Source organism: Nannobrachium achirus (assembly GCF_963921795.1).
Source record: "Nannobrachium achirus genome assembly, chromosome: 2".
NCBI classification, from domain to species: domain Eukaryota; kingdom Metazoa; phylum Chordata; class Actinopteri; order Myctophiformes; family Myctophidae; genus Nannobrachium; species Nannobrachium achirus.
The window spans coordinates 56,332,654-56,351,642 of NC_137811.1; the positions used below are offsets into that span (position 1 = coordinate 56,332,654).

The window sequence follows — 18,989 nt, forward strand, 5'->3', positions numbered from 1 at the left end:
GGCCTCAATGAAGCCCCGGTCTAGACGTCCATCCTTGGCCGGGACTTAGACTCGGCCATCCACGGGCCGTATTCGCGCTAACGGCCAAATCGCGCCGCCCACTCCAATAATAAATCACATCTTTAGACAGGATTTTCTCCGGATTGTGTCCCCAGACCCAAAGAGAAAGTTTTTTGCGGCTGAAATAGCTTTAGATCGGGCTTCTAAAGGGGTTAGCATTTTGGCTACGTGTCAGCTAGCTTCCTCCTCTCGACAACCATAGCATTGACTGGAGTGAAAACACAAGGCAGTTGGGAGAGGGTCGACGAAAGCTATAAAGAAGGTCTATGGAGAAATTTCTGGCACTCTAGCACCCCTTGTGGCCGGATGGCACTGTATGAGTTAAGGGATTCAGTTTGTAGACTTTGGACATTAGTTTTATTTCATCTCATCGAACAATTCATTTTATGACATTGAGCTGTTTGTATTTCAGTAGAGTTTATTTTGGAATAAATGTGTGAGTTTTTATGATAATAGATTGGGTATCATATACAGTACATTAAAGGGATACTCCATGTTGGCTGCAAATATAATATGACTTCATTTATGGAGATGATTCCTGGGCTGTGAACCAACTGGCACTGCATAGAATTTGAAAACAGTTACAATCAACAACGCTGTCCCATCGTATACTCTAAACACTCTGTTATATCGTGTACTGTCCCCTAGGGGTCTATACCTCCTTTTTCCCCTCTGCACCAAATCTCTTGCAACACGCTGTGAGCTTGTAGATCGGTTAATTTCGCCCTTCCGGAATAGGGATGCTAGGGTTCATGTGGTTAAGTTAGTTTAAGCTTTCATTCTTGACTTTTATCTGCCTCGGATGTTTGTGGTCAGTCTGCGCAAGATGGGGGAACAGTGTTGTATGGAAACAGAGGCGGAGAAAAGGGATCGCCTTGATGATTTGATTTCCCTGCTTCTTAATATCACATCCTCCCTCCCTTCTTGCCTTCTTGTTTCTCTGACACTGTTATTATCTCCAGCTCTCTCCCTAGTCTGTGGTCACTTTGTACAGTACTCACATCCTCACATTAAATTATTATTAGGAGACAGGATGTCCAGAGGGGTTAAATCCTGATTGGCTGAAACGCAATTAAGCCGTCTGGCTTCTTAAGTTGTGCGATTGGCCGAGTGATGGATAAATGCGTCTCTCACCAAGGCATGGCTCACAATGAAAAGCCCGGCTTTTAGGTGAAACAGGAGAAGGAGGGAGAAGAGGAGGGGATGAGGGAGGAGCTTCCCCGCTGCTCAGATTCCTGTACACACACACACACACACACACACACACACACACACACACACACACACACACACACACACACACACACACACACACACACACACACACACAGAATGGGTGTGTTTGTGCGCATGCTGTGTAGAGGGACCAAAACAGAGCAGCCACCCGGCCAGGAGACCTGGAGTAAGAGAGGAGAAAGGTGCACAAGAGAACCCGGATCAAGCTTAGACATTTTTCAGTCTGTAGTGAGAGATTTTGTAGCCGCACCATCGCAGCCTGAGAGGAGAAAGACATAATACCAAAGCTTGTATCAACCTCACACATCATCACACCATCTTTAGCGTCTTTACCATCATCATCATCATCATCATCACCATCACCACCTCAAGGAGGTCAAAGATTCGCAATGGATGGCTCCAGGTCAATCCAAAATGAGATCATGTCTCTTAAAGGTATTTGACATGTTGATTACTGTATATCATTGCCAGAATAATAGCTATCAGGTGCCTGATGACTTTCTCTAGTGATCATAGCATAGAACAACCAGACAGAGATAGGAATAGATGTGTGTAGACGCAGGACAACAGAGTGTGATCAGGGTCGGGTAGACAAACAAAAACATTTTGTTTGTTATTGTGCTCCGCTCCAGCGAAACTGCCTGGGAGGGGTGTCCGGCAGTAGCATTGTTTGAAGAGCAGTGGATGTTTTTCCTCAGCAGTCCCTGACTAGGACCCTTTAAACCGAACGCTATTGTGTGATATTTGTACATAGATCTTAGGTCAACGTCGGGGAGAGGGAGGAAGAGAAATAGACATGGAAGGAAGCAAATCGGACAGGGCAGAGTATAGAGAGGAACGGGGTCCTCTGATCTGTGTTTGGCTAATGTGTGTTTGGCTGTGCGCTACTGTACCTTTGCACTGTTTACATAAGAAAGTGTGTCAGTGGCTGTCATAGCCCAGCCAGTGCTCACAGGAAAACACATGTAGGCATTGGTGTCACCGGTGCTCTGACAGACCTCAGATTTCCCATGCAAACCCACCAGGCAAATATGAACAGCATCTTGGCTTACCTAAACGTAGTAGTCCTCCTACTGTACTTAATGCATGGACGGAGTGGACTGTATGTTCTCATCTGTACACGTCAAAGCGACCTATCAGGTTTACTGTATCTTTCTAAAACCAGTTCCTGGCTCGTGCTGTGCACAGCGCAGCATTTTCTGTTGTCACGTTACAATGAATGACAAGCAGGCTCACTAATCTCAGGAATGTGAAGAATTTGATTACCATTGTAGACTCCTCTGTATGACTTTTTTTTGATGGTGTGGTCCTGTAAGAGAGAGGGTCTGTCCATGTGTGGCTAATAACTGGACGGATCAGTGGCAAATGTCGTGTGCACTCTGCCAATAGTCAAAGGCAGTAACCCCTGAAAATGTTTAAAATATTGTGAATAATTTGTGTGTGAATGTATTTTCACATTTTTGAATTCATTCAGATCCATCGTTCTGTCATTGGGGCAAGATTGACATACAGTTTATTAACATGACATATTTTGCAGGGAAACTATGCTGTCATTAGACCCTGTCAGTGTCATGTTTTTGAAGGATGAAGTGAGGATGACAGCATGGCACTAGTTAAAATGTCATCACATTGTCGTAAGTGTCAGTGTACCAATAGCTTCATGAGAATTCCTGTGGTTACGCAGCCCTGGTGGCAAACATACTGTACAAACATAAGCCATACAGACGTAAGCAGATCTAGCAGATTGTCCATTTTCGACGTATGACAGAGTATAAATCACACCTACTGTACAATACTGATAAAGGAGGCAAACAGAGAAATTTAGAAATGCAAGTGTGACCTGATGATCCTCAGTGTACTTGTGGTTAGAGTGTCCAGCACTGGGAGGTCAGTGCCTGTGGTTCAATTCCTGGTCGAATCATACCAAAGACTATAGAAATGGTAACCAATGGTTCCCTGCTTGAAGCATCAATGGTGTTGGGGTAATTCCCTGCGACATACTAGCGTCTTGTCCAAGGGGTGTACTTGTACACACATCATGCTGCCTCACGCTACGGAAACTGGAGATAGGCTCCTGAACTATGGGCTAAATGGCTTGGTTCCCAAGGCTACTTACTTACTCACACTGACCCTGAGGAACAAGGTGATTTATTATGAGAGGGAAGGTCTTCAGGAGTTGAAGGAGTTAGAGGTGGTCTCAGAGATTTACAGTGGATAAATTATCCGGCGCAGGATCCCAACACACAACACACACACACACACACACACACACACACACACACACACACACACACACACACACACACACACACACACACACACACACACACACACAGACAGATTGCTGCCCCAAGTCGACACTCCTCTCACATACTGTAGCATGCTCATCACAGAGTCTTTCTGCGCGATAAATTGGTTTGTACAGTTCTTCACTATGGTGGAGCCTCTTAACGCTATCGCATAATGCGGGACAAATGTTTCTCGTAAGTGCCCTGCCGTGACGTGACGTCAGACCCAAGTCTCACTCTCTTACACGAACTCTCACTCTCAAAGACATCACGGCTCTCTGAGACAGCGCGTTAGTGTTCACACAGACGCACTAATAGCAACACTTTTATTGCATCTCGCCACTGTGCAACATTTGAACAAGGACCTATAGGTGACTTATTGGAAGTAGGCGATAGCTCGTCTGTGATGCCTGTCCATCACTAACTGCAGCGTCAGGGCGCTGGGAAGGCACTATGGCACTCTCTTTAAGTGCTGGCATGGATTGCATCATTTGCATGTGTATCTAACAAGCAATTTATCGCGACAGAGGCTATTATCCATACATGATTTGCGCAGTGTACAGTATAGTACTGTACATCACAACAGGCCCATAATGAAGCATCCCTACGTAAAGTAATATGACCTAATATTTCAGCCAGGTGAGTTCAGGTGAGTGCTTGCCAGGAAGGAGCTTGATTGATGTGTGATTAATCCAATCTGAGAAACATCAGAATAGAACGGAACAGTGGCAGTGCTAGCACAAGAAGATCATGTATCTGTCATTGATTCTCTCTTCCTCTCCCTCTCTCTCTCTCTCTCTCTCTTTCTCTCTCTCTCTCCCCCCATACCGTATCTCAGCTTTAGGATCAATTTCAGTCTGGGCTGCTCTTCCTGGGGCCATATAAAATCTGTCATGCCGTGCACCACTCTGCCTGATGATAGATAGCCACAGACACCCACTGTACTGGGGGATAATGTATACTATGATAGAATGCTATTACATCCTGTTGTAATCATGCATTACTAGTGCTAGTGTATGACAGCAAATTAACAGATAGTGTAGACTGTAGTAGAGCATAAATATAAAAAGCTAGATACCTCATTCGCCACTGCAGTTCATTGGAGCGACTTGTAAAAACGGGAGGGCGGATGTGCGGAGGTATGGAAGGCACGCTGCCACTCAAAGTGACTACTGGCCAATCACAATGTGTCTTTTCCCCCACCTGCCTCTGATTGGCCTACCTAGATCACACTGGGCCTACCGAGCTTCCGTTTCTGTGACGCACGCTGAACCTTGCGCTCCTGCCCGAGATACAGACCCCCCAGAGCCGAAGGAGACGTCTACCTTTCGATGTCTATGGTTTAGCGGGGAGATACAGTAAATGCACAGTAAAATCTTGGTGTTCTTTTATCTCATCGAGTGATCATATGGAACCAAAAATGGACCTGGTTGTACACTCTCAGATTTAAATGAACTCAGTATTCAATTTTTGTACACATTTCTTTACATTTACCTCCATTCTGTAATGGGTGAGATGTATAGGTAATAGAATGTCGTAATTCACAATATGTAACCATGGAGTTTACTCTATTGGGCAGATTTACAGATCACTTTCTTGTCGTTTTTTAAAACATACAGTAGATTTTTGAATAATCTTGCTTACTGTAATAGTGATTATGGGTAGATAATCTGTGGCAAGAATGTTGCCATGTCTTAACTTATTTGCCGTTGCATCTTTAGTCCATTCGTCCTAACTATGTCACACGCACGCACACACTCACAGTAAAGAAAAAATAAGTCAAGCATGTTGTCTAAAAGGAAACACTCAAGAAGCCCACAATCCCAAGTCAGGCATTACGTGAGATCTATAATACCCGATTTCCCTGACAAACCTAATACTAACCCCATGGATACCTTTTTATCTTTTGATCCGACAACAAAAGGCGCTATATCAATCCTATACGACACCATCTCTAATCTGAGATCCGCGCCGTTGGATAGGATAAGAGCTGACTGGGAGCGGGATCTAGGGCTCACATTATCGGAGGAAAAGTGGGACTCAATTTTTTCTTCTATACACATATCTTCCCTCTGTGCCCGTCACTGTTTAATACAGTTTAAGATAGTTCATAGGGCCCACATTTCTAAAGCCAGACTTGCAAGCATATATCCCGACGTAAGTTCTAGCTGTGATAAATGTAACAATGAGGCCACACTTATACATCAATACTGGACGTGCCCACGGCTACAGCCGTTCTAGGAGGGTGTATTCAGCACACTATCCAACATTTTACATTGCGACATAGACCCGGACCCCTTACTGGCTATGTTTGGTACAGTCGGAAGCGAGGGCCTTCCTCTAACACGGACGGAAGATCGTATGGTCGACTTCGCTTTATTGATCGCTAGGCGCGCCATTCTGCTTAAGTGGAAGGATGCAAGCTTTGATTACTTACTCTGCTTTATTTTTGGATTATCTATCTACTTTGTTTTATTGAAAGTTTAACCGTCCTGGGGATTGAGGGTGGGGGGAGGGGGGATAGGGGATGGGTTATATTCACTCTCATAATAATGTACTTTGTTTTTTTTTACATGTGATGTATCTTTTTGAGATTGTATACCCGCCTCTGGGCTATGCCTACTTGAAAATGTAATAAAAAGATTTGAAAAGAAAAGAAAGGAAGCCCACAATCATGTGTGCGTTCCATAGGTGCATTCCACACCATAGGTACAATAAGTGAAAGGAAGTCTGCTTCAAACTTGAACTTGCATAGAAACCTGCAAAATAAACACTGCAATGTACAGTACATTCTGTTCACTTGATATTTTCTGCAATAAAAAAGTTTAATCATTACAGTTTGACTGAACTGTTGATCACTTCTCTCATTCAGAATCAATAACTGATTATTTAACCACTTTCAATCTGACATACAGTAGCTGTGTTGGCCATGTCATTATCTAGGCAAAATATTTCAGAAAACGTAAAAAGAAAAAGAAAAAACTAGCAGATCTACAAGCTTGCGATGTCATGCATTTTGAGCTCACAGATCTGCTGTTTTAGCTCATTTTGAAGGATGGCTGGTTAAAACACACCTCTCCTTTCCTTATTCCTTATTCTGCACAATGCACACTGCCTGTAGCTAGTCTTGGCACATTCACTGAACCACACACACTGACTCACGTGTATACACAGTACGTACTGTATGCGTGTGTTTGTGTGTGTGTGTGCGTGTGTGCGTGCGTGCGCGCGCGTGTGTGTGTACTGTACCCTGGCGTGTGCGCACACATACGTGCACATGCACACATTACAGTCGTTACAGAGGGAATTCCCTGGCCTGTCTGGGAGTGTTGCTCAGGGAGTTACTGCACGCAGAACCCTGCTTGTCTTGCTGCCGTCATTTCCCCGTTCCCAGTCAGTGGTGACAAAGGAATCAGTCACTAGAGCGAGCAGAGGAGGTCTCTGCTCTAGCCCTGTTTCCGACCTGTGGACCTTATGCGTGGCCCTCATTTCCCTCTGTCACAGTGTGCTGCACCCCTGTTTCCCGTCCGGGACGCCGATGGCATGGAAGGTTAAACCTCCAGCCCTGTGGCTAAAGGTGGAGGTGTAGTAGAGCAGCACTGCTTGAAGAGCTCAAGATTAATGTCTCTGCTGGACAAAGGCGGGAATCCCCTTTGAGTGGTAGATGTTTGGTTTCTCATGCGTGTTTGGTTTCTCATGCGGGATAACTGCGTTTGAATCCAGGTGGAGCCATAGTTGTTGTTATTTGTTTTTAAAGCCCTAAACGGGCCGGCGCCTCTACTTTGTCACACCCCAGCTAAAGCTCTAACGTCAGCTGACCAGCTGGAACCAGGCAAAAAAAAAATCACACCCGTGTGAAGTGGAGCTGTGTGTGTGTGTGTGTGTGTGTGTGTGTGTGTGTGTGTGTGTGTGTGTGTGTGTGTGTGTGTGTGTGTGTGTGTGTGTGTGTGTGTGTGTGTGTGTGTGTGTGGATCATGTGTACCGATTTTTGTGACATTTGAAGAAAATATGTAGGAAAAGGAGCAAAAAGTGTGTTTTGGAGAAAATTCAAGATGGCGGAAAATCTATCATGGCGCAAGATGCGGGGAGATGCGTCATGACCCAAGGAATCCAGGGAAAAAATATTTTTAATTTTCCGACCTACGGTTCAAGAGTTACAGGCCAAAACGTAAAGTGGGGTGTTATGGCGCCACCATGCGGCCAAATGACACAATTATCTTTTATTTAATCCTTGAAATCATTATGAACCTCCTCTCCAAGTCTTGAAACTCTAGCCCCTATGGTTTGCGAGAGACAAATAATTGAATGTGAGTTTTTGTGATTCCCATTATAAGTCAATGGGGAAAATTAATTCACTAATAAATTAATATCAATTAAACTATAGAACCTTTCTCTTAGAAAAGTAATAGCCCACGATTCCCGAGTAAGCCGTTCGATTTGACATATGGCGCGAGTGTGTGGTGGCAAAACTGTGGGACTAGTGGCGTGCCGAAGTTTAGGAAGTTCAGGCTACATACAGACAGACAGACAGACAGACAGACACACAGACAGACCCACACGGCCACGTATAGGGAGCCTGTGCTTCACACAGCTCCAAAAAAAAAAAAGATGACCAAGCCTTTGCGGCGGCTGCCCCTAGGCTTTGGAATATAATAGCTTGCCCCTCCATATTCGTTCTGCCCAGTCCCTAGAGGTTTTACGATCTTTATTCAACACTCACTTGGCCTTCAATTCTAGTTGAGCACCTTTGCTGTGTAATGCTGTTGTAAACCCTTCTTTTTAGTTTTGACCTGTACAGCACTTTGATTGACCATGGTCGTTTTAAACATGCTTAATGAATACATTTTGATTTGAGTTGAGTAGTGTTACTGAGTAGCAAGAATGAATAGAAAACACACTCACTGTGGGAGCCGTGTTAACCGCTCCTGCATCTCGCTTTGTGTGTATGTCCGTCCGTCCGTATGTTCCGCAAAGCAACCATATGACACCACAACAATTACAGCATATATTTATTCTCAAAGACACCGCTCACTTCACACTGGGTGTGATTTTTTTATTTTTAGTTGTATTAGAAATATGAACAGCTCTCTTTTAGGCCCAGTTCATTGTCTTTGCTCAGTGATTTGTGCCAGTGTGGGGTAATGCCAGTCTAACTCCTCTCTCCTCCCTGGCCCATTGCTCGTTCACAGAATCATGGCCTAGTTTCTTCGGGGTCACGTGACAAAGACGCTGTGGCCTATGGTTTTCTTGGCTTCTGCAGGCTTGTGTTAACCTCAAAACCTAAAACCTAAATGACCGTCTTACTTCCATCTTCTGAATTGATCTGGTTCTGTGTACACTACATCCAGGTCACACAGAATTATTTTAGTAGTTCACCCCCAAAATGACTTCTTTTCTATTGATTACTCACGCCATGGAGACTTGAATTCAATAATATTTTTTTTATATTTGTCACATTCCTAAGACAATAATTTGATTATAGTAAATTTACCCCCATTGATTCTGGATGGGGACCCAAATGCATTTGGGTCCCCATCTTGCCTGGCTCCAGCCCATAGACCCGCCCACTCTCTGAGCGGACTGCCAAGCTTCAGCTTTGAGTCTGATATCAGGCTAGTCCCCATCCGGAATCAATGGAGGTACATTTATTGTACAGTAATACATTTTTTATCTTAGGAATGCCACAAAAAAATATATATTATTGAACTCAAGTCTCAATAGTAATCAATAGAAAACAGTCATTTTGGGGGTGAACTACTCCTTTAATATTGTATCCTTTGAAATACATGCTCATCTACAAGGTTATTCTCTCAAAAACACAGATGTTGCGCCAAAATACCATTTCAAGCACTGTACTTAGTAATCCCTCTTTGATGCATACAGTAGTTTTGCTGGCCCATGATCCCAGTGCATTCATTTGAACAGAAAGCAGTGCCAATAACATACTGGGCAGTCACATTATCAGCAGCTGATTACAGGGTAGCACTGTTTCAGTTCAGGATGGTTTTTGACCTCCTTTTGCTGCCAAACATTATGAGGCGCCACAGTCGCGGGATAATGATGCATATAGGCCTACTCATTTGACAACATAGTGAGAAGCTGTGTGTGTGTGTGCGTGCGTGCGTGCGTGCATGCGTGTGGTTATTACTACAGTATACTATGAGGACTTGAGAAACTTTGAGAAATGTACATTGTTAGGAAAACATTCCTGGTCATGGTTAAAAAAGATTTGGGGATAGTTATGCTCAGTGGTGTGATATGGAATTTAGAAGTGTGGGTCCTCTAAATTCATGACGTCATGCGCGCACGCTGTTTTTATTGTTAATTAGTGTGTGCATATGAGGCGCGCGTGCGTGCAGCAAAATAAGTGTGGGATCGCCGAGCCCACGCGAGCCCATGGCATCTCACCCCTGGCATCTCACCCCTGGTTATGCTTCCAATTTGGAAAAGATTCAGGCTGGGGTTAGGTTTAGGATTAGGCATTTCCAGGTCATGTTTAGTGTTTTAGAGTTTACCTAATTTATACTTAGTTGTGCGTCAGTGTCATGCCCTGAAAATAGCCAATCTACAAGCTCACAACAAATCATGCTGTGACGTGTTGTGAGCTTATAGATTGGCTATTTTCAGTGCACGACACAGGTGCTCAACTCAGGCTTAAGGGTTACGTTTTTATATCCTCACAATTGTATTTAACTTGTGAGTGTAATTTACCATATGGCAAATGAACACTCAGGGTTTTACTAGTGTGTACAGTACAGTATGTGCTTCTGTGTGTGTGTGTGTGTGTGTGTGTGTGTGTGTGTGTGTGTGTGTGCGTGTGCGTGTGTGTGCGTGCGTGCGTGCGTGCGTGCGTGCGTGCGTGTGTGTTCGATTGGCATGTACGTGATCTTGTGAGAATAGTTTTCTATCACTGCAGCGCTATTTTCCAGCTGGTCATCCGTCACCCGTTGTCCCGCTCCCTGACTCATTAGGCACACACACTGAGATGTGAGGGCAGCAAGTTCAGGTTGGCATATCAGTCAGTAGACAGCAGCGTGAGGAGGAGAAAAAAGAGTGCAATGACCCTGGAAAGAGCCTGCCACAGCTGAACTCTCAGTGATGTACTTACAAAGAGCCTTCACAAGATATAGCCACGCTAGCAGCGTGGCTCTAAAGGTCTTTTCACACAGAGAGCAATTGACATTCCTAGTAATTCATAGGCGAGTGGGCAGGTAGGGAGGCATGGGCAAACAGTAATCACACAGGCATAGTGACAAGCAGGCTTGATCCAGTGAAACTGTCTTCTACGTGCTCATCTCATACACATGCCCGCCCACTGCCAGAGTTGAAGGCTATTTTCTGTCAGATCTGATCAGACACCCACTAAGTGCATTTGCGACATGCCCACAGGGCGTCAAGCGTTGAGTGGAGCAAGCGTGAGGCTCATTGCATGTGTAAACGTAGCGATCTTGTTTAAATAAATACATCCTCTTCACATTTACTGCTGCAAGTCTCCTTCACATCCTTGACTTGTGTAATCACTTAAGGCTGTCCACCTCCTACGCTGTGTGTCTCTCTAGGTGTGTTTCTTCTAGATTAAGTGCTGTAATATCAGACTCATATCTCACCTTTCAAATTCTGGTCACAAATGGGGCGCCCGCTGGCCTACTGGTCCGGGCGCATACCACTTAGGCATTGCCATATAGGCATGGATGCCTGGCGGTGTCGCCAGTTCGATTCCCAATCCGGACGACCTTTACCGCATGTCACTCCCCATCTATCTCTCCCCCCATTTCCTGTCAGTCTACTGTCCTATCAATAAAAAAAAGATCTGGTCCCAAAATCTAAGAAACAGAGACAACAAAGACAGGAAGGGAAGGCAGCAGGAGTCCTTTTTGGAGCGGTGAAAGCGCTCCCAATGAACAGGTATGTCCGTGGGTATGTCTCTGGGTGGCTGGGTGGGTGGCTGCCTGGCTGGGTGGCTGGCTGGCCGTGTCCGTAGCCTGGCAATACCTTGAGTGGCCACACACAAAACACTAGTTAAAGGAGGGGCGCTGTTTTGTGCAGGCCAGGCACACTCACCACTCACTCACAGGCACAGTTTACACTCACTCACTCACTCACATAGGGTACAGCTGCTCAAATTCACCGCTCCACTTCGAACCGAGGTTTGATTTTTTTTGAAGACTCAGGAAATTGAATTCTGCTTTATAACATCTGTTGATATTAGATGAAAGGCCAGTCTGTTATTTGCCTCTTCACAGGCTACTGTGCAGCAATGCCCCCTTGTGTGTTTTGAAGTTATTATGTTTGCTTGTTCAGTATGAGCCTGGTTAAGGTGAAACAATGTCCTACTGTGTGAGAATTCTGTAACCAAATAAACATGAAAGTCATAGCCACAGTGTGCCTGACCACAAAGGATTTGTCTCTGTACAGTTATATATATGCCAATATGAATGTCAAATATGTTAGCATATTAACATAGAGAGTATGCAATGTTCAAGTCAAGGAATATAACGAGACCCAGATGAAATAGAACTGCAGCAATTTATTTCCAATTTCCTACAGCTTGGCAAAACTTTGACTTTGAATCTTGTCAGAATTAGACCTTTCATTACTGTGTATGAGACTGTGTGTTTTTCCTTTCTTCCACAATCAGCAGCATACAATCTATGGGAAAACCAAACTAATGTTTAGTTTCCTCATGGGTGGTAGAGTCTCAGTAGACCAATGTCAGACTGTTGCTGGTTGTTATCTTGCACGGGAAGTGACTCACTCACCAGGCAACAGAAGTGACTTTGCCATCCTTGTTTTGGAGATGACAGGCTGGATGAAAGGACAAATAGAAAAAAAGAAGAAAAAAAAAGAGTTGTTTGCTTTTATTGCCAGATATTTTTCCATTTCCCTTTCAATGTCCAATCTGTGACAGCCAGGCCGCATGGCCGTTGGCTTTTTAAGAGCAGTTTATAAGCCAGACGGATGAGCAGACAGACCAAATCTGTCAGTTTTTTTACCCGGCTGTCAGTGGTGGGAAAGGAATGAATCACCCATTTCCAGTCCTATCAGAAGCAATCAAAAACGTGTTAGATCTGTGGGGGAGACTGTAACATGTACCGTCATAACAATCTCTGAGTCGTAGTAGAGGCTAACGGCCAGTATGCTGAAGACGGTTACAGCTAGAACAATGGTTGGGGTGACTCCTGTTGTTACTCAGGGCATGAATCTTCCATCCACCCCTTCCACTTGTTTTCCGCATATGGGAATTCCATCAAATTCCTTGGCTGTGATCCAAAGTGAGATGCTTATGTGTCTGATTATGTGCATGCTGGAATCCCAGTTTCAGTACGATGGCCTTGAATGAACCATTCACCATTTCCTCTACTAGGGACAATATCATATTATTCTGAGAACTAGCTTTCTGCCACTGTACCTGCTATTCAACATATTATCCCCATATGGGCTTTGGACATGCATGCTTGCGGTTTCATGGCCATTTCCATAACCACTTTAAAAGTACTTACATAATCCACGACATTCCTGTGACAGGGTTATCCCTGCATCCCTGTTAGGAAATGCATCACGGGGTAGTTTCCCTTCTCTGTTGTGGAGCTATTTACAGTGGTAGTGAGGCCCCTGGGAAAGACCTCACAGCAGAGATAAGCATGTCCTCCTCCTACAGCTGTGGCTTCAGTTATTCTCCTTCTGATGGATATATATTGCAAGGAGGAAGTACAGGTTGAAGTGCTACCTGAGCACACTTATCTTCACTTCCTCATAGTAAAAAGTGAATGTTTCGTGTGTGTGTGTGTGTGTGTGTGTGTGTGTGTGTGTGTGTGTGTGTGTGTGTGTGTGTGTGTGTGTGTGTGTGTGTGTGTGTGTGTGTGTGTGTGTGTGTGTGCACAAGTGAGTGTGGAATCGATATGTGTGTGGCTTTGCATGCTTTAAGGCCCATTCCCACTGGGCCAGATAACAGATAAAAAAAGATCTTTCTCCAGATAAAAAAATCTCTTTCTCCAGATAAAAAAATCTCTTTCTCCATTCAAGGGTATGGTAAGATACAGATACAAAAATATGTCACAGTTAAAAAAATATCTGACAGATATTTTTTTTTAATCTTTACCATCACTCAAAATCCTGTATTGTACTACAGTAGATAACATTTGATGAACAGTTACAATGCTCATGAGTAGGCATTTATATATGATAATTAATTCAATATTTAGCAGTGAAATTGTACAGAGCATCAAGAGGAACACACTATCAATGGTAAGATGTAGTTTCTGTGTTGCATTGGGAATTTTTCCCAAGTAACATCATGAATCAGAACTCAGAAGCTAAACTTTTGTCTTTCAGAATAAGATTAGCGTGCTGATCAGCCTCAAAGAGGGTTTTAGGGAACCCAGAAAGTGTCCTTCATCTCAGGACCAAACTTAAATGTACAAGAGAATACAAAACTACTGGTAATGGCTGCAAGCATTGTTTGAAAATAGTTTTGTAGACTTGTATTTGCATTTTATTTTGTTTGACATCTTGACTTTATAACTCTTATTATGGTTATGAATATTTCCGCTAAATTACTGTCATTACACAGTCATCCATTATTTCCCAACTAGCTGACATAATGTATACTGCATCTCCACACTGCCCTCTGTCAGCTGCTTATTGCCTAAAAAGTGAAGTACAATACATGCTCCTGCCAACGCACAAATTGACTTCATCCAGAACTTATTTATTTTTAATTTAGTTAAAGATATGTTTTGGGGCTTTTATGCCTTGATTGATAGGACAGTAGACTGACAGGAAATGGGGAGTGACACACAGCAAAGTTGGTCGGGATCGGGAATTGAACCAACAACACGTTGTCAGGCTACACCGAGCCTATGTAGTATGCGCCTGGACCGCTAGGCCAGCAGGTTCCCGTCATCCAGCACGTCTGATGGATTTTTTTTCTTCAGAAGCTCCTGCACCCCAGATGTCCTGACTCTTTGAACTAGAGACTACTCGTACTCGTATTTTCATATGTAAAATACAAACGTCAGAAAATCTCTTTCATGGCTCACTATCGAGACATAATAGCTTGAACATCATTCTGAACTTGGTTCAAACAAACAGTAGATAACAACCCCCCCCCCCCCCTCCCCAAGATATTGGATCAAATATTAGAGAACATCTTGGTTCCCTTATCCCAAGTAATAAGAGCCAGAAGGAGAATGGAAAATATTTCCCCTTCTGTTCCAAGAGCACGTGTGATTTAGTGTTTTCATCTTCCAACACTTGCTCACCAAATTCCTGTTTGCCATTTATTGGTGGTGACTTATTATTAAGCTAAAATGTAATGGTAAATCAACTGTTCCTCTGGGTTTCATAGAGGCATTTTGCAGTTACAGTATAATGTGTGTGCTGGAATGTCATTATGTGAGAGTACATGTAAATAATTAACCCCAACCACCATCCCCCTTCAGCTCAACACCTGCTCAGTAATCCAACTTGATACTACACCACCCTTTGCAACTGACCCTCTGGAGACAGTTCACTGTACCCACTTGCACTGGTTTAAAAGTGAAACCCTAGTTGGAGACAATTCAATCAGATAATTTAGTTTGGTTGCGTATATCACACGCCTCCTACCTCTAACATACCGCACATGCCTCCTGGTTTTTAACTGGTTGGCAATTATGTCGACACCAAATGTATGAGGCCTAAATAACACAATATTCCCCCATCTTTGTTTGTGACCCTGACAGAGCGCCACACAAACCCACTTTCAGGTCCCGACTTGCTGTACTGTACAGGTTGAGAAACACAAGTCTACATTGTGCGTATATTCTAAACCCTGAGAAGGCCTACCCACTACCCACTGGTTCCTCCCCCATCAGCTGACTTAGCACAAAGCCAGGTCTACAGTAAATGCCCATGTGGCTCTGTGCCAATGCACTTAAACGCTGCAACCCCCTGGCACCATGGGCCTGTGGGGAGAATGTCACCCCTGGGTCTCTTTCATCTCAATGTCATTTGCCTGACTGACTTTCCCTGTGTGCTTGCATGTTGATAATTTCTATCTCTTTCTACTTTAATATATCCATGTATCCATGATCCATATTAATAACTTTTACGATATCTCCACACATATCTTAGGAATTTAAACTGTAGATTCAGCATGGAATTATTTCCCCCTGGGAGGCTATCACTCCTGCTGAAAACAGCTAGTGATGTGGCATGTATTCCATCTTCGGTGTAACTCTGCTTTACTGACAAAAAAATGAAAACGTATGAATCTCCATTATCCAAGTGCAGGCATTTCATATTTAAGAGTTGAACGGGGTTATAGTCTCTCTTCGTTCCATTTGTATATTAGTAGAATACAGTAACTCAAGAACGGGTGGATGGATTTGCTTGAACCAGGGTGCCTCAATTCAGTGGGCTTCCCCGAAGAGATGATTATTATTTAAAGGAGCTACAGTAAATATTTTCTTGAAAAACGGACCCTAAGATAAAAAATAATGTTTTGAAAATATTTTATAAAAAAGATTAAGCTTCATATATGTGTTTCTATTCAAGAATTACCACAAAATGCGTAAAATAATGATAAAATAATCATTTTGGCCATTGTCAGAAAAATTGACTATAGCTCCTTTAAGGTCAAGGACGCATGGTCATGGTCAAAATTGAGAACAGATGGCCCAGAAGAAATGTAAAATTAGTGGGCAAGGTCATATACGTAATTGGCAGAGATAGATTTACTAGGAGAGTTCATTCAAATAAAATGGTCCATCAGGTAACTGGACAGAAAGTTGCCACGTTTATAACAGACAAAACAGATACATGGCCCTAGATTTCACTCATTTGGTCAAATCTTAGGATTTGTTTTTCACAAAAATGAAACTAATTTTCCTACCCTGTTAATGACAAAGTGATTATTATTGAATTAATGTTAAAGCTTCCTTCACGGTCCACGCTCTCTCCCACTGCATTTTAGAACAAGCCTAAATGGAGCATGGATGGAGAAGTCAAGTCAAGCAGGAAAGTCCTTCATTAGTTCATAGTTGGCGTTGGCAAGAAACACGCATTCAAATGAAAACATACTGTAATATTTTATTCATTTTCCAAAGAATGACTCAACTTCCAGTTTAGCAAAACAGAACAGATATTAAATCACAAATAAGTGGGAAGTGAGCCAGTATGATATACAGTACAGTGCTGTATCAAGTGTCCAGCTCAATTAGACCTGCATAGTCTTGTTTTATACACATGCATTTGTGCAATAGCTACTGCCGTGTTGGTTTCATATTTTAGTACCTTCTTAGAAGAGAACACTAGACACTTAACATCTTGCTTTAAATGGACAGACGGTTCTCTGTTTTGTGTTTTCTTGTATTATTTCACAAATATCTATTTATTCCCTTTGAAGTCTGTGCCCTTGTTTGCTTTTGTTGCGGATCTGAAACTTTAGCTCTCTGTCAAACACTTGAGCACCACGCACACAACACACACACAGGCACACAACCACACACACACACACACACACACACACACACACACACACACAAAACACAGAGGTTTTATTATGGAGGGCGGCTCTGACCTGTGAAGGAGGGGTAGACTCCCATTCTGTTGATCTGCACAGCGTGACGTGTATGAAAAGAGAGAGGGCGAAAGAGACCACAGGCTGTGAAAGAAAGTTAAAGATCCAAAGAGTGAGAGAGAGAAAGGTAACATCGCAAAGAAGAAGAACAAGTTGTGAAAGGTGTCTGCCGTTGCAGTTCCAAAGGTCTCTATCGGTCGCTGTTCGGCATGGACTTGTACTGCTCGAGCAAAGGTAAGCTGAACCGGCGTGAGAAAGGAACAACGCTGAGGCTGAGAGGAGAGAACAGAGACAGGAGAAGGCAAAGGTGCAGTGAAACAGGTGGGGAGCGTGCGAGAGAGGGAGACGGAGAGGGAGAGAGAGAGAGAGAGGGGGGGGAAAAGGCTAGGCTGTGGGCGGGGGTGTATATAGGGCAGACCATAGCACAAGCTGCTAACACACATCAGGTGTCAGTGCTACTGTATGGCGAACCACTTGAACCCTATATACTGAGTTGACAGGAATCCCCAAGGGGTCTATACCAGGCAGGCCCCCAGCTTTTTTTTTCCTTTACGCTAATTATTTTCAGAGAATGTTTGCTAGGGTTCGAGTAGTTGAGAATCCTGAAATGGATTCTCTCACTTTATCAATCATATTTGTGTGCATGTCTGTGTCATATTCTCTCACTCTATCAATCATATTTGTGTGTGTGTGTATGTGCGTGCGTGCGTGCGTGCGTGCGTGCGTGCGTGCATGCATGCGTGCGTGCGCAAGCGTGCGTGCGTGCTCTATGAAGCTTCAAAGACATTTTCCTGGTTCTTCCCCTCATAATCTAAGACACAGTCCAAACCATTTATGGCAAAATGATGTGCTGTTCCACTGGGTTGAGGTCAACGTAATTTGTTTAGACTTTGGGGTGATGGAGCTCTGTGTAGTACAGCAAAACCTGAGTGTAAATTGAACTCTGGACTTAAATGACCACTCAAGATTTGGTAGTGTACGAGTACATGACTCAGAAAGACATCAACAAACACTGCATCCGTGCAAACAGATCATTGTTTTTTTTTTTTTTTACTGTTTACAGTATGTGCTCCTGTCTGTGCTTGCAGGGAAGACCAGACAGAATGTGTGAATACCACTAATGATGGTGTGTACCATAGTATTTGGGACACTGCGTTTATAATAATAAGAATATGGTCCCCACTCCTTTGGGGTATTTTTTGGGGTTACAGTACATTTGCAAAGTTGTTTGTTTATTATTTTGGTGTCAGCATGTTGGCACTGGAAATACTGTTATCTTTAAATTGAGTCTGAATAATCCCTTAGAGGGATGGGCTGTGAAAGGTAGCCAGACACGAAAATACAATTATTCATTTAGAAGCAGTTGGCAAGTTGGCAAGTGTTATTAATACAGCTCCTAGGGAGCAGTTAGGGGTTAAGTGTCTTGCTCAGGGACTCTTCGACACCTACAGTAGACCGGGGATAGGGCGGCGAACCGGGGACCTTCTGTTTCCCTCTATCCATATTCAGCTCATGGCCCCCCACCATTCCAGACTCCCACCATACCTACCTACCTACCTACCTACCTACCTACCTACCTACAGTACCTACCTACCTACTACCTACCTACCTACCTACCTACCTACCTACCTACCTAGTACCTACGTACCTACCTACCTACCTACCTACAGCACCTACAGTACCTATACTTACATCTCGCAGGTACTGTAGGTAGGTACTTTATTAATCCCTGACATGGGAAAATCTACAGCAGCAATACTAACACAACAAAACTTAGAAAAATAAAAGTAGTACAAATTCAAATAAACAATACATTCTACAAATATACAGATACTGTAGAAATA

General features: G+C 43.5%; 1 protein-coding gene across 2 annotated transcripts in view; it reads left to right on the plus strand.

Moving 5' to 3' along the window:
* Positions 1–1,465: 1,465 nt before the first annotated feature.
* The window catches only part of LOC308301280 (plectin-like), a gene marked incomplete at its 3' end in the record, with an annotated part of 117,061 nt that continues 99,537 nt past the window's right edge, over positions 1,466–18,989 (plus strand). For both annotated transcript variants that reach the window (XM_080745205.1, XM_080745206.1), the window contains exon 1: positions 1,466–1,731. In XM_080745205.1, coding sequence (XP_080601331.1) covers positions 1,686–1,731 — 46 coding nt within the window. In that variant the 5' untranslated portion in view covers positions 1,466–1,685. The remainder of the gene's footprint in view (positions 1,732–18,989) is intronic.